The 14,347-nt window shown below is 42.2% G+C and overlaps 1 protein-coding gene across 18 annotated transcripts in view; it reads left to right on the top strand.

Moving 5' to 3' along the window:
• foxp2 (forkhead box P2) overlaps nt 1–14,347 on the top strand; it is a 142,878-nt gene that overhangs the window by 86,683 nt on the left and 41,848 nt on the right. For 17 of the 18 annotated variants that reach the window (XM_054799933.1, XM_054799937.1, XM_054799935.1 and 14 more), the window contains one exon: nt 6,594–6,683. In XM_054799933.1, the coding sequence (XP_054655908.1) occupies nt 6,594–6,683 (90 nt within the window). Of the gene's footprint in view, nt 1–980; nt 5,290–6,593; nt 6,684–14,347 lie in introns of those variants that run through there. The other variant, XM_054799947.1, reaches the window with a different exon arrangement.

The raw sequence follows: 14,347 nt of genomic DNA, 5'->3' as shown, positions 1-14,347 counted from the left end.
AGAGTCAGTGTGCTGTGAGTACATTATGATGAGTCAAAGAGGGCCTTGCAGTGGGTTTATTTCAGACAGTTCCAAAAGGAGAACAGATGTACAATAGACTTTGCAGGTTAGGGGTTTTTTGGTTCTTTGCCTTCTGTAAAAAGAACACTTGACCTTCCACACACTGCCCATCACGCACACACATTTTTCACACTATTCTCCACCTCGTCTCTATTTTACTTCCTGCCTGTCTCTTTGTGATAGCACATTGTGGAAGCTCTCGGAAAAGGACTTTCCCTAAGAGCAGCGGTAGATAAAGAGCAGCGCTGAAAGGACTTGCTGTCACCTTATCTGAAGCTATAGCGATAGAGGCCCAGGTGGAAGTGAAGACTTTGCAACCTGCAGAGAAGGGCAGAAGAAGACTGAATGTAGTGCAGCCATTAATGCATTGTTTCACATGCACTCCAAGGCATAAACATTACCTGCAGATGGGGAAAAAGAGACCCCTTGTTTTGTGGTGAAAAATGAAGTGTGTGGTGACACAGTGGCACTCTCCACTCTCCTCCTCCTATACACGCCGCCGCTTTTCTTCCAGAGCAAATTCATCTTGTCAATCCTCCGGGGAGGGTGTAGCTATGCGGCTCTGTTTACTGTGGCAGAAAGTTAATATAAATTTTCATCAGTGGGGGAAGTTTACACATATGATTCTATTTGTCCTTCATTATTAGCACCTGAGTCTGGGGCCCGGGTAGGCATAATTGTCTACAGGCGCAGGCCAAATAGATGCAAGGGGAAGGCAAATAAGCACAGCCCAAAATAATTTGATGCTTGTGTGTTACAATCCTCCACCCAAGGAATTCTTAATCTAGAGAATCAATAAACAAGGAGCCAGGCGGAGAGTGGCAGGGGCGATGAGAGGAAGAAATGAATAAGGTGATGTGTGGATGGGGCGGGGGAGGTGGGCGGGGAACATTTTCCCCCAAATACCACAAATGAGCACGAAGCAGAGTTGTTTATTTTTCAGTCAAGCATCTTTCATGTGCACACTGAATGATGAATGTAAGGAAAAAATAGCCACATTGGAGATAAAATGCTCATTTATCTGCTTTTCTTCCAAGTTTTCCCCCCTGAAACACACTGCTTCCTCCAAAACCTCCTTAACTTAACCCATTTTAGATACACTTTCATACAAGAATGCCGTATGCACTTCATTTGCGACACTATCTTAATGGCATCCGATACGCAAGCTCATGGAATCAAATATCTCTATTGACCCAATTATGAGACGACACTGAATATAAGACAGCCCCATTTTTGATCCCGCTTGGGGTGAAGTCAGTTTCTGGTTTGCATGTACAAACCCTGAATACAAGACAAGAAAAAGACCGTCTTGTTTTTGGTTCAGTTGGAAACACCTGAAGTATGTTGCAGTGTTGTAGTACGTTAGTCGTCCCTCGCCGGTTGCAGTTCCAATTTTGCAGCTTCACTCTGTCACGGTTTTTCAAAAAGATATTCATGAACAAATCATGCTGTTTTGTGGTGGAATACGGCCTAACATTAGTCAAAACGTGCAAATTTAAGATAATCTTACATATCATTTGCCGAAATGAAGCATTTTCAAGCATAAAAATGGCTCAATTAAGTAAAATACAAATATAAGGCATTCAGTAGACGCATTCAGAGACGCTGCCGCAGTATTCTCCACTAGTCACTGGGTGTCAGTAATGTCACTGCAAATGTTCAGTGAGACTCACAAACACCAGACTTGATCACCGGGACAACAGGCTTTTATTGCAGGTTTGAATGATCTCACAACAGGCACAATAATCCCTCATGATAATCCCGAATAAAAAGACGGGCTACTGTTGTGACCGTAACCCACGGCAAGATGAAACTCAACGCACGGACTTCCTGTCTGCCACTCTCACTGCTAGGGAACACATTAATGGCAACACACACGAGCACGAGTCTTATTTATGTCTTGTTATGATGTCTACTACTGTTTGTTGGGTAATACAAGTCTAAAGGCGACTGTAGACTGTATATAAAAACTAGCAAAGATATGCAATGGAAACTCTATCCATAAAAGGAATGCTTCCCGAGTAGCAGGTCGTCAGGAACATAGAAAGTAACAAACAGATACAGGTTCAGCAAACACATGAGTGATTAAGGCAGGCAGGAAAATACTCGGACAACCAAGAGCTAGCTCAGGGAGACTAAATGTTGAATGGCACCAGCTGCAGCTGCTCGTGGCTCCGCCCCGCACCGAGCTACCGGAAGCCTGAGGAGAATAGAGCGCACAGGAAGTACCAAGCAACACAATAAAGGCATGCAGCCTGAACTGTGACATGCATTACTTGAAACTACTACCATCATAAACATGTAGTCCCTACTGGGAATGGACTTTGCCAATCAGTTGATGAATCAGTCGAGGCAAAATGGAGAGCACCCCTTGGCTGTGACCAGCAGAGGTGCCGTTGTTAGTTAGAATGAATTTGTCCAATACAACACTGGCATGGAAGTAGCATTTTAAAGCACATGTAGAGGTAGATACAATTTCTTGTGGTACTTCAAACGCAGCTATCTCGTGGAGTTCATAACAGTAATGCATTTTTGATGTGTTTGGATCAGGCGTTGTTTAGGACATTGCAACAGAATCCACACGTCTTCAAGATTCGTCAGCCCCAATCCAATGGTCCGTGTTTGTTTGTCCAGCTGAACGTGTTGCTGCAACTCCATAATATCACATGCAGTTGTGTGTACGTGCGTGTTTATGCGCCCACCCGCCTGTGCAGCGCCTGTCAACGCTGTCAGCAGTCGTTCTGGCCGACAGCCCGGTGGCGTGTCGAACAACAGCCCCTTTTTACTCCCTCGACCGAACACAACGCAAAACATCTGTTTCACCCCGGCCGCCATGTTTACAGCTACTTCTCCCCATACGTTCCTGCACCCTCGTACCTGCGCCGCCATCATCATCACCATTCCAATATCCGCCACATTCCCCTAATAACAACATGCCGGGAAGTGATCTGCGCTGTCCAAACACAATGTCACAGCTCTTCAGACGTATCCAATTCCGATGTCACGGCTGCATGAGGCATAGTCTCCAGGTGGATTTGAAAAGATTCTTAGCGGACGGCTTATTCCTTGTGTACACACGCACACCTCCACACACAATAAGCTAAGCAATCTGGAGATTTGTAATGCTTTTTGGCCTGGCGCCGCTAATGTGCTTCATGCTTGTTTAAGGTCTTTGCATGCTCCTTTACAAAGGTGCATTGTGATCGCTGCTCCTTATTACCTTCCTTGCTCTGTATTTGAATGCAGAGATGATGTATTATTTTTCCACTCTGTATGCCCATTAATGTAGCCCGGGAATGCCTGTGTAAACATTCTTGTTTCTCTGTCCCTTTTTCGCATAATAGTCGCCTGTATCGCCTTTCTCCTGACCTCACTATCTGAAACCAATTACACCAGTTCCATCTTATTTTCATAAGGATCCCCGTGTCGCGGTCTCGGTCGCCCCCTGTTATTTTCCCTCCTCTTATTTATTTTTTTCCGAGCTCAGTGATAGATATCAGCATCAAATATGCCTCTGAGTGCTTTGTTATTTATACAGCAGCCTCTCTCGCTCCTTCTCAAGAATGTGTCACATTGTGCTGTTTATACAATGTGTGCATTCATAGATGTCATCTTTCTGTTCATAGCAACAGCAGGTATGCACTTTGCAATGTCTACGTCCTCTCAAGCAAACTTTTGATGACTTTTCTGTCCATTTTGTGCTGTTTGGTGCTTTGGACGGTCATGCCTGCATACTCAACTTGGATGCACATTGCAGACACACTTGCATACAAAGCAGTGGCGACTGTGTTCCTCCTGTCAAGCAGACAGATCAATGCATTTAGAACCCAGTTCCTGAGTAAAGTGTTTGTTTACTTGAGAGCCTGTCTCCTCCTGTGCAGACACCACCTCCCCAAATGGAGGTGGTGACATTCCCTCGAGGGCCTAAAAAGCGTGGCAACTTATTTTTTTGTGCCTCCTCAATCTCATTTTTCTGTTTGCTCAGGATCTCAATGTACTTGTTCAAACACTGTTCCCACCTGCTGGTAAAGCTTTGCCATATGCACGTCCTGACTGACAACGCAGCTGTTGTCATGGATACCGCCACGCATACAAATAAGAGAAGTTGTCGTCTTTTCCCTGCCCTCACCAGAAAGAAGCAACCTGTAAAGTTTGCATGGTGCTCGTGGGCCTGCTGCTGCCGCTGTTGCAGCGACGTAGAGCAGCAGCTGTGCACGACGTTGTTCCCCCTCCCCGACGCGCTCTTTCATCCAGATGCTCTTGAAGAAGCTGCAAGCCCAGCTGCCACCAGCTGGTGTGTGTGGAATGAAATCAGGCTGCGCTCACACTTACGGCTCGGTGTTCTGGTGCGGACCAGAACTTTTGTGCACGTTAGTGCGGTTTGCTTAGGTATTGTTGTCGTGTATGCATACTGAAGTAAGGACTTGGTTGGGCAGCTTTTGTGACTTGTTATGTGCCTTCAAACAGACAGGAAGAGGGTTCACTGCATTGGTTCAGTAGAAACGCTTCATAGAACAACGGCGAACAGAGTGAGACCTCCTGTCAGTTGTACAGACGCTTTGTCTCTGTGGCGGAGGCGGGGCCGCTAGCATATGCAGAGCCAAAGAGTGGAGCCTCGTAAGGAGCAATGCAAGGTAACGTCGAAGTTAGGAGGGAAAAAGATCACGTCATCTTTCCTGCTAAATATATCAAAAAGTTGTACCGCACGATATTGTAGTTATTAGCTGATCACGCAAAAAGATATTCCAACCAGTCACCTTGACTTATGATTTCAAAACAACTTATCTATCAATTTGTTTGTAAAAATATGTACTCATCAAATGCATGGGCGATTGTGACGTGGCCCTCAATGAAAACAAGTTTGACACCCCTGCTTTAGACAGATTCCGGCCAGGGAATCCTTTTAATCATCTTTTTTCATACAGTATGTGTGGGTGTGGTTTATTTGTTCATAGAACGCACACAGAATGACGAACGACAACGGCTTCAAAAACAAAGTTGCAAACTCAAGAAAGAAGTCGCAGCAAAGAATGAAGTAGTGTCAAGGTTCCTAGTTAACACAGGTTTCAAGGGGAGTAGTTTAAAGGTGACGCATAACAGAAAGTGTGTAGTGAGGGTTGTACCTGCTGCTGAAGTTGACAGTAAAGTCCAAGTGAGGAAGCATATGGTTGGAACCATCCACTCTTGAATGACTGGAATGAAACAGCATCTCCGTCTTTGCTAGTTGAGGTAAAAGTCATGTTCGTTTATCCATTCAACACGTCATTTATATGTATTTCACTTCTTTTCTGCATGCAAAACTATACTTATTCTTTATAAAATGTTCTGTGTTAATATGTTTGGGTGTCTGGAAAGGATCCATTGGATTTCCATCATTTCCTATGTAATAATCCATTGGTTTTTGTACGTTTTGTAGTAAGGCCGAGGTTCCACTGTGTATACAAGTGTATAGCACCCTATAAAACCCCTTTTTATTTGTTGTCAAATTCCGTTTTTTTACGTTTTAAGCTTTTGTAATGGTAAATAATTAAATGCAAAAAATCCGTACATGTATTGATGCAATACGTCATTGGCCAGTTTTGCCCGGTATTTCAGAAAGGATTGTAGCTATAACTAAGCTAACCCTCCTAGCGTCCATTCACGCTCTGTAAGAGAGGAGTTTCCAAGTTTTTCGGCATCTTTCGCCGGTGTTTCAGGTTGCCGTCTCGACATGTTTTGTTCAGAAGGGCGCGGGCTGGGCTGGTGTTTGCGATGAGATCCTGCCACGATTGAGCGGTCCGCCTGGCAAATGCTTCCCCACACAAACATTCCTTATCCTCACGATGACAGCATTTCATTCACATTATGTCAATTTCAGCAAGATTCCGCTTTTAACAATAGATAAAATTTTTATTGGCTAATTCCGCGATTCCATCTGCGATTTTGCTAAGGCGGAAATCATAGGGCTCTAAGTGTAGGACGATGTCACGAAAGCTACCCAAACAACATTTGGGTTGACAAAAATACCAGTGTGAACACTAAGTGAACTATACCAAAGTATCTTTGGTACCGAAGCACCGAACCACAAGCGAGCGCATCCTAAATCACAATCCGAGCTTCTTTGTTGCCAATCGCATCCAAAGCTTGTGATGACAGTCCCCGCAATTGACAAATAGGAAGGATCCATTCACGCCCTTCCTCTGTTTGATTTCAATGCATATAGCGTCAAAGCCGGCCTGCTAGTTAATTCATTCCCAACGTAATCTGATGTTGATTTTTGTCAACTTTAATTACAGCTCCCGGGGACACTTCACACGGTGCTACCTCTACTTCAAATTGATATTATGAATATGCAAATGCAGTTGGTAATGTGCAGGAGAGAAGTGGGTATTTCAGTTGAGCACACACTAGACAGGTCAATTCTACTGATGCCGCTTTTTTTTTTTTTTTTTTTTTTACACCCACCCCCCTCCATGCTCTCATCTAGACAAATGCTATTCATGTATGTGTTGCAAAAAATACAGCTCACACTGCCGTCCGTCCTTTCTTCCCAGGCCCTACAAGCAGCAAGGCAATTACTCTTGCAGCAGCCAGGCAGTGGCCTGAAATCTCCAAAGAGCCAGGACAAGCAGCGTCCACTGCAGGTAAAGCAGCTCCCGTCTTAATCTCCTTAAGTCCATCCATAATACATCGCCCCTCCGAAAAGATTCCCTCCACTTCCACAAGTGTGTTTGATTTGGCCCCCGATGCAATCCTCCAAGCTGTCACCGAATACTAAAGCCGGACGAGCGCTATTCCAAAAAGAAGCTAAGCGTTGACGTGTGGAAAACACACCAAGGAGACAACTAAATTCATGTCAGATTGGACAAACATGAAGTGCTTTGTTACATCTGACTTGGAATATATTGGTGCATGTTCACACCTATAAATTAAACCCAGAAAAAAAACAAATATGTCAATGTTTTGCTAAAAAGCAGTACATTTTTGTGCAAAATGACATTAAATTCTCCTGAGGACTTTTATCATCAGGATTTGGGTTAAGGCCTAAGACCAGAAAAATAACCTCAAAATCTGTAATACTATTTTTGTATTTTTTTGTCTGTTTTTGGATTTTGTGATATTAATTTTCAGAACAAATAGTAATTTTAAAAAGTTGAATTACATTTACATTTTTAATTAGAATTTTTAAAAAATTAATTGTTTAAGTAAATGTAAAAAAAATAATAATATTTTTTTAATAAATAAAAAATCCAAATAACCCCAAAAGATGTTAGCTTTTTTATTTTTTTCATAAAATGTTAATAAAAATTGTCGTCTCACCTAAAATATGTAAGTTTTTCACTAATTAGCAGTATGTTTTTGTGCAAAATGACACAAAATTTTCCTGACAACCTTAATCTTCATATTTCAAAGCAACTCCATAATGGCTTTTTTTTTTCTTTTTACGAAAAACATTTTTTTTGGTGAAATCATGAAGAGTTTTGATCTATTTTGGCATCTTCCTGACCGCACTTCGTGATCACAAAACTAGAATAGTGTGCTGACATCTCCGACGTCAACTCGGACTGTTGAGAGGTACGGACTCGTCGAAATAAACGAATTATAGGCGCCGACAGCCGTGAGCAAGGCAAGCTAACTGGCTAACCGCCGAAGCGCAAGGCGGTTGCTTAGCAACAATGCCGAGAAAAAAACAATTTTATTCAGGCGCGGAGACTTCCCCTGGAAAGAATGCTACCACCAGCAGCGTCCGTCTCAGCCGTTCACCCAAGCGGAGCTCTCAGTGTATAACGGCTTGAAGAATCTGTTGGTTGTGCAAATGAAAGAGTTACAGCAGGAAATCGCGGCACGAGTACAGCATGATCTAAAAAAAAAAAAAAATCACGACAGCCTCAAGAAGAGTTTCTCTGAGTTTCAAGAGGAGGTTAAACACCTGAGGGAGGAAAATAAAGAACAGAGCAGGGAAATGAAGGTGTTCCAGGATAATAATGCTGCCTTGAGCGCCGCTCTTAAAGAAGATAAAGAAGCAAAAGAAAAAATAAGTGAGCAAATGAAGAACGCAAGTGATGAGATGGACGGGGCTCCGGGTTAAACCCAGGTGGTACGCCAGGGCAGTCGGGAACAGAGAAGAACCAGATGAAATGGATGGCGCTTCAACAACTTCCTCCAATGAAAGGAGGTGGATGTAGACACCCACGCCCGTCATCATGGTTCAGTTCACCAACAGGAAATTCCAAACCGCGCTACTGAAACGGGGAAAGAAGCTGAAAGGAACAGACGTCTTTGACAACAAGCACTCTGACCTTCGGTCCTCCATGTAGCTTGATGTAGATTTTGCAGTCGGCACTCCAAATGCCCTGAATCTTTCCCTGCTTCCCCAAATGCTTTCTCGGCAATGTCAGTGTTGCGTTTTGTCAGACCAGGGCTCTCAAACCGGTGCCATGGAGGGCTGAGACACTGCAGGCTTTCACTGAAGCAGGTGATTTTTAATGAGCAACACCTCCAATTTCAGGGAAGGAGCTCATCAATTCAATCACCTGCTGGAGAAACGGGTTGGAGAGAAAACCTGCAGTGTCTCGGCCCTCCATGGCATGACTTTGACACCCCTGGTCTGAAAAAGCGCACTGCCGATATTGCCAAGAAAGCAACTGCTTTAGCTGCTAAATCAACATCAAGCTAAATGGAGCACCGGAAGCCAGAGTGCTCGTTTACAAAGACATCCAGGACCTGGAAAAATACTAAAGATCATATCGCCAAGACAACAAGGAATAGGGACACGATTCCCAAACAAGAACAATGCAGAGGGAAGGATTATATTCATTATCATTCGACATCATCAGCACGTCGCAAGGGGCTGATCAACATGAAGCACTGATTTATCTACTTCTAATGACGCTCACAATACGACACAAACGTTTGCAGGACAAGAAGAAGACCTACTATTGCTTTCCAGACCACAAACAATTGGAATTGGAAAAAGACATACGCAGATCCGGACACAAATGACTTATTATCACGGAGCAACAACACAATAATAAGCTTAATAAGGACAATAAGATGTCAATTATCCACATAAACAGCAGAAGCATGGATGCAGATTGTATCAACAATCTTGTATCAGACAATATTTTAAGTGTACGATGTGATGTATTCCAATGTAACTTGTATGCATGTTCAAAATACTGTAAATGAAACCGTTACCATCTATTTCACAGTTAGTTGGTTGTTAGTTAGTTGGTTGTGTTCAACGTTACACCGAATTTCTCCTACAAAACTATATCTTTGAGTTTGGGCTTAGGACATATTATTTTTCATAATATGTTAATAAAAACATTTATCTCACCCAAAATGTTAGTTTTTCATTAACAAACAATGCCTTTTTGTGCAAAATCCCACAAAATTCTCCCGATAACGTATACCCTTTCGGAATTATCTATGATAATCATCTTAAAGACACCTTGTGCACAGAAAGAACGGATACTTGAGGTGCATGCGGAGATGATAAGAAATGATGACAAATGGAAGGGCGTTTTTCCATGTGTGCCGTTGTTGACACAGTATGGCTTGCAGACAGCTAATTTTACCTGCTTGTCAGCGCTAATTTACCTTTATTGATTTGTAGAGCTGTCAGTGATGTGGAAAAGGTCACACTTGTACATATATGCACTCGAAGACGTGCACGCACACACACACACTTACACAACAGCAACATGCTTACACCTCTCTCACACATTTCTACACATTAACACGTCGCAACGCCCGTTACCTTCACTCTCTGATAGTGTTAACTCTCTTCTCATTGTGCTGCTGGGACTTTCTACCAGACTGCATGTGAGGACATCTGCTTGTCTTATTCATATTTGGGATGTAGCAGAGAACGATGGCTTTAGCTCATTATGGGCTCCATTGATGACAGGGAAATTGGCGTTATAACCTCACTCCATGACGTTTTCACAGAGTCGAACAATGGCAACACCTTCAATTGGTGTCACACCCCTGCACGCTTAATTGCAAGGTATGCAGGGATACGCATATCGCTCATACAATCACTGGAGGATCTGCAAGTACATGTGAGGGGAAGTTGACACAAATGGTTGCTGAGTGGGAAAGGAACACTGTAGAATAGGAACATTGCAGTGTATGATAACACAACCATGTGTTCAGTTATGGGCTTGGAGTAGCCGCTGATGACTGGACGCACCTACAAAAAAATTACACAAGGCTAGTGTGCGAATAGAGTGACGTGCAACGCAGACAACTTAGGAATAATAATAAGTAGACTGGTACGTCATCAGCATCAGGTGTGCCCAGTAGCTCCGCCTCCAGCCGGGACCAGAGGGTCTGGAAAGAAAGAAAACAAGGAGAAGGCAGGGGCACAAAACCAAGGGAGAAAATGAGAGATGAGAGAAAATGAGTAGAAAATGAGCAGTTTATTGGTCTGTGTTTCTGTGTGTTTTGTTCGTAAATGTTACGGAAACTAATAAGCCCAAACTCAAAGATGAAGGTTCTCAGGAAAATGTACTGGAGTTTTGTACAAAAATATCCAGTTTATTAGTAAAAATACTGACATATTTTGGGTAGCATTAACACTTCTCTGTGTTTTATTCACAAATATTATAGAAAGATAACGTTAGATAACAAAAATTAAGGTTCTCAATCCAAATTTAGTAGAATTTTAGACAACAATTAAGTTTATTTGTGAAAAAAAACGGACATATAATACAGACATATACTACTCATTATCACTTCTCTGTGTTTTATGAACAAATATTATGAAAACTCAATGATTAAGGTTCTCAGGAACATTTACTGGAATATTGTACAAAAGTGTACAGTTTATTAGTAGGAAAAAATGTGTTTAGGTGACTTCAATGCTGTAATAGGTTGTGCTTAATTAATTTAAAAATGTAGTGGAATTTTGCCCAAAAAGAATTAGTGAGTAAAAAGTAAAACATTTAGTGGTTTCCCTACATCTACACTGGTGACTAATATGAGTATAGTCAAATAAGTCCCTTTTTTTCAAGGTAATATTTGCACAATACGGACCAAGAATGTCATTTGGAACGAGCGCACTGAAGCATCACATTGCAACAATGTACCTTGCGGAAGGGGAAAGTAGGGATGTTAATAACGGCCGGCTCAACAGTTGGATTAGTTATGTCCGAGGATTCTTATTGATTCTTATCGCCAACACCAGGCAAGGATGGAGTAAGTAAATGTAAATATTCAATATTTACCCTGTGCAGGTGTTATTAGAGGCTTGGACACAGGCCTGCGGTACTGTTATCATGCACCGACAATGCTCCCTCCCATTGTATGTCTTTCTGTCCTACTTGGTGACCAATTGCATCCAATTATCTTCACATTTACTTTCAGATACTGATTTTTAGATTCTGCAAATTAACATGCCCCAACACCCAGCGGTTCTCAGGGAAACTGAGCGGACATTTTCCTAAAAACCGATGTCTTTTAGTTTGGGGTTTAGGGGATCTAAGTTTTCTTTGTCACTTGAAAATATGTCAGTTCTTCACTGATAAACTGTACATTTTTGTGCAGAATTCCACAGATATTCTCAGTTTTTGTACTAATGAGCTGCATATTTTTGTGCAAAATTCAAGAGAAACTCCTGGGAAGTTTGTGGGTTAATATTATTCTTCATACTGTTTCGTACCATAAATTCCGGTGTATAAGCCGCACCCACTACATTTACAGGAAAAAACAGATTTGTGCATACATAAGCCGCACTGGTGTATAAGCCGCAGATGTCCACGTCATAAAATGGCATATTGTGGTGTGCACGAGTCCGTGAGGACCAGGCAGCTCTTTGACAGCAGCCAATCATTAGCTATGAAAAAACACGCGACGAGCACTGCAAATTGCAGGAGGTCATTACTCATTGCAGGACAAGCAGCATAGAAAATGGATGGATGGTGCTGCTATGCTACCTCTGTCCACCAGAGGAACCCAGAGGGAGGTTGACATCATTGCAGCGTCCCGATGAATGCATGGCTCAGACGCAATGCATTATGGGAAAACTTTCAAAGTTGTTTTTTTGTTCATTGGAAACTCGCATTGGTATATATTTGTATATTTCTCAGGTGTACCTTTTGAGTGTTAAGTTGCTGTGTGATGAGTTGAGTGTTATTTGTTAAGATGACACCGTGAGTCAGACTGTTATATTGATGTGCTGTTATATATAATGACCTCCTGCGATTTCCAATGGGTTGACAAGCTTGTTGCGAGTGCACTGATAGCTCATGATTGGCTCCTGCCAAAGAAAGAGCTCCCTTTTTCTTCACTGCCTTGTGAGCCACACAGTATTTAAGTTTAAGAAAAAAGTAGTGGATATACACTACCTGGAGAAAACCCACGCACGCACGGGGAGAACGTGCAAACTCCACACAGAGATGCCCAACGGAGATTCAAACCCTGACTGTGTGGCCAACACGAGGCCACCTTGCGGCCTGCCCTAACATGTATTAATTAAACATATAAGTCTGTTTTTAACTCATCCAGTAGAATGAAACTGCCTTATTTACTGGGATTATCCAACGACAACACGCTCTCTTGTGTGTTCTTTTATTAGCTTTCATCCAGCAACATGTTTTTCCACCATGCGGATTGATCCCCGTGTATGATTAACACCGCCAAAAGTGGAAAAAGGATTACTATTAGCATGACATCCCGCTTTACTGATAAATCCTCCTTCGTTCTTGTCCCATCTTTGGTATTTAGAGGAGGGAAATGATCCATAGATCATGGCATGTAAATTATTTAGTACACAAGCATCTAAGTGCCTCAGCTTGCAGTTTTAATTACCCGTATTAGTGGCTAAAGTCGCTCTCGCCTGACTAATTCTATCCGAGGTTGATGATGCGCAGGCAGGCAGGCAGGCAGGCAGCATCGGCGTTCACACACAATGAAACAAACACACATACAAACACACATACTGCGCATTTGCGTAATGTGACAGGTCTATTATTACACAGTAAGCCCACGGGAGCGCTCAATAAACACCTATTTCTCCCTGTAAATCCCCTTCCTGCCGCCGCCATGCTGCTTCCACGCTCTCCTTGGTCTTCGCCGCCTTCCGGAAGGCATTTATACACTGACATTTCAAATACAAATAAAGAAACGCGGACAACGAGAGGCGGGGAGGATTACCGAGACACCGTGACAGTTTCATCCTCCAGTGTACATAATGCATCCTCACGCCAAAGACGAGTGTGGCTGTCACCGGTTGTGACTTTTGCAAGTTGTGTCTTGGAGAAGCGTCTGTGACTGCTTTTTTGTTTTTTTTGCAGTGCAAGACCACTATAGGTACAGCTATAGGTACAGCTACAGATAGCGTTTTTACTTATACATATATATATGTAATATATATGTATATATATATACAGGTATTATATAGAGAACATTTTTTGTGCAAAATCCCACAAAATGTTTCCTGGGAACCTTGAAAGTTAGAAAAGACAAAATTTGAAATAACTTTCAAAATAAGTTTTTTATTCATGCATGGTATATTTTGGTACAGTCAACTCACTTTTCCTGAGAACCAACAATTTTTCATAACGTGTAAATAAAAACAAAATAGGAACCCCAATGTAAGTCTTTTTTTTTTCTAATAAAAAATCGACTACATTTTATTTTTGTGTTAATAAAAAAATAGGAACAAAAATCAGATAACCCCAAAATGTCTGTTTTTCTACTAATAATTGTGCAAAATTCCTCTTAAATGTTAAAATGACACATGTATCTCTGCTATCACGTGCAAAAGCACACCGCCAGCTTTGTTTCAACCAGATGACACAATGACCACCAAAACAACATTCACAAAACTTTATACTGGTTGGCTTAGGAAGACATTTTGGTGAGGATCTGGATAAATGCGCACCGTCCATCTGCTCATCATCCTGTGACAACCAGGAAGTAGCATGCTCAGGACCTGATGGAACAAAAACCACGACATTGTGGTCCTGGAGGAGTATTTCATTGCAAGGTGCATGCAAGAGCGCCATGTTGGTGAGGTACAAAGAGTACAAGCCATTGGTGGCGTCTGCACGAAAGAGCTTTTTTAATGTAGTGATGGGAAATCTGCCTTTTTTTGCCTTTTTCGAGAAGTAACCTGAGTAGTTGATGAGACTCGCTGACATCAGCGTGCATGGCTAAAAAAAACAACCCAAAAAACGATGTTAGATCACATTTCCATGTATGAATACCCTCTGGTGGAGAAGCGTGATTACAGCTAAAGGGAAAATATTATGATATTCATGAGGAAAACTTGTGTTGACTCAAAGAGCGGCGAGGCTGG

Source organism: Dunckerocampus dactyliophorus, chromosome 15, assembly GCF_027744805.1.
Source record: "Dunckerocampus dactyliophorus isolate RoL2022-P2 chromosome 15, RoL_Ddac_1.1, whole genome shotgun sequence".
In the NCBI taxonomy this organism is placed as follows: Eukaryota; Metazoa; Chordata; class Actinopteri; order Syngnathiformes; family Syngnathidae; genus Dunckerocampus; species Dunckerocampus dactyliophorus.
This window is presented reverse-complemented; position numbering and strand designations above follow the sequence as displayed.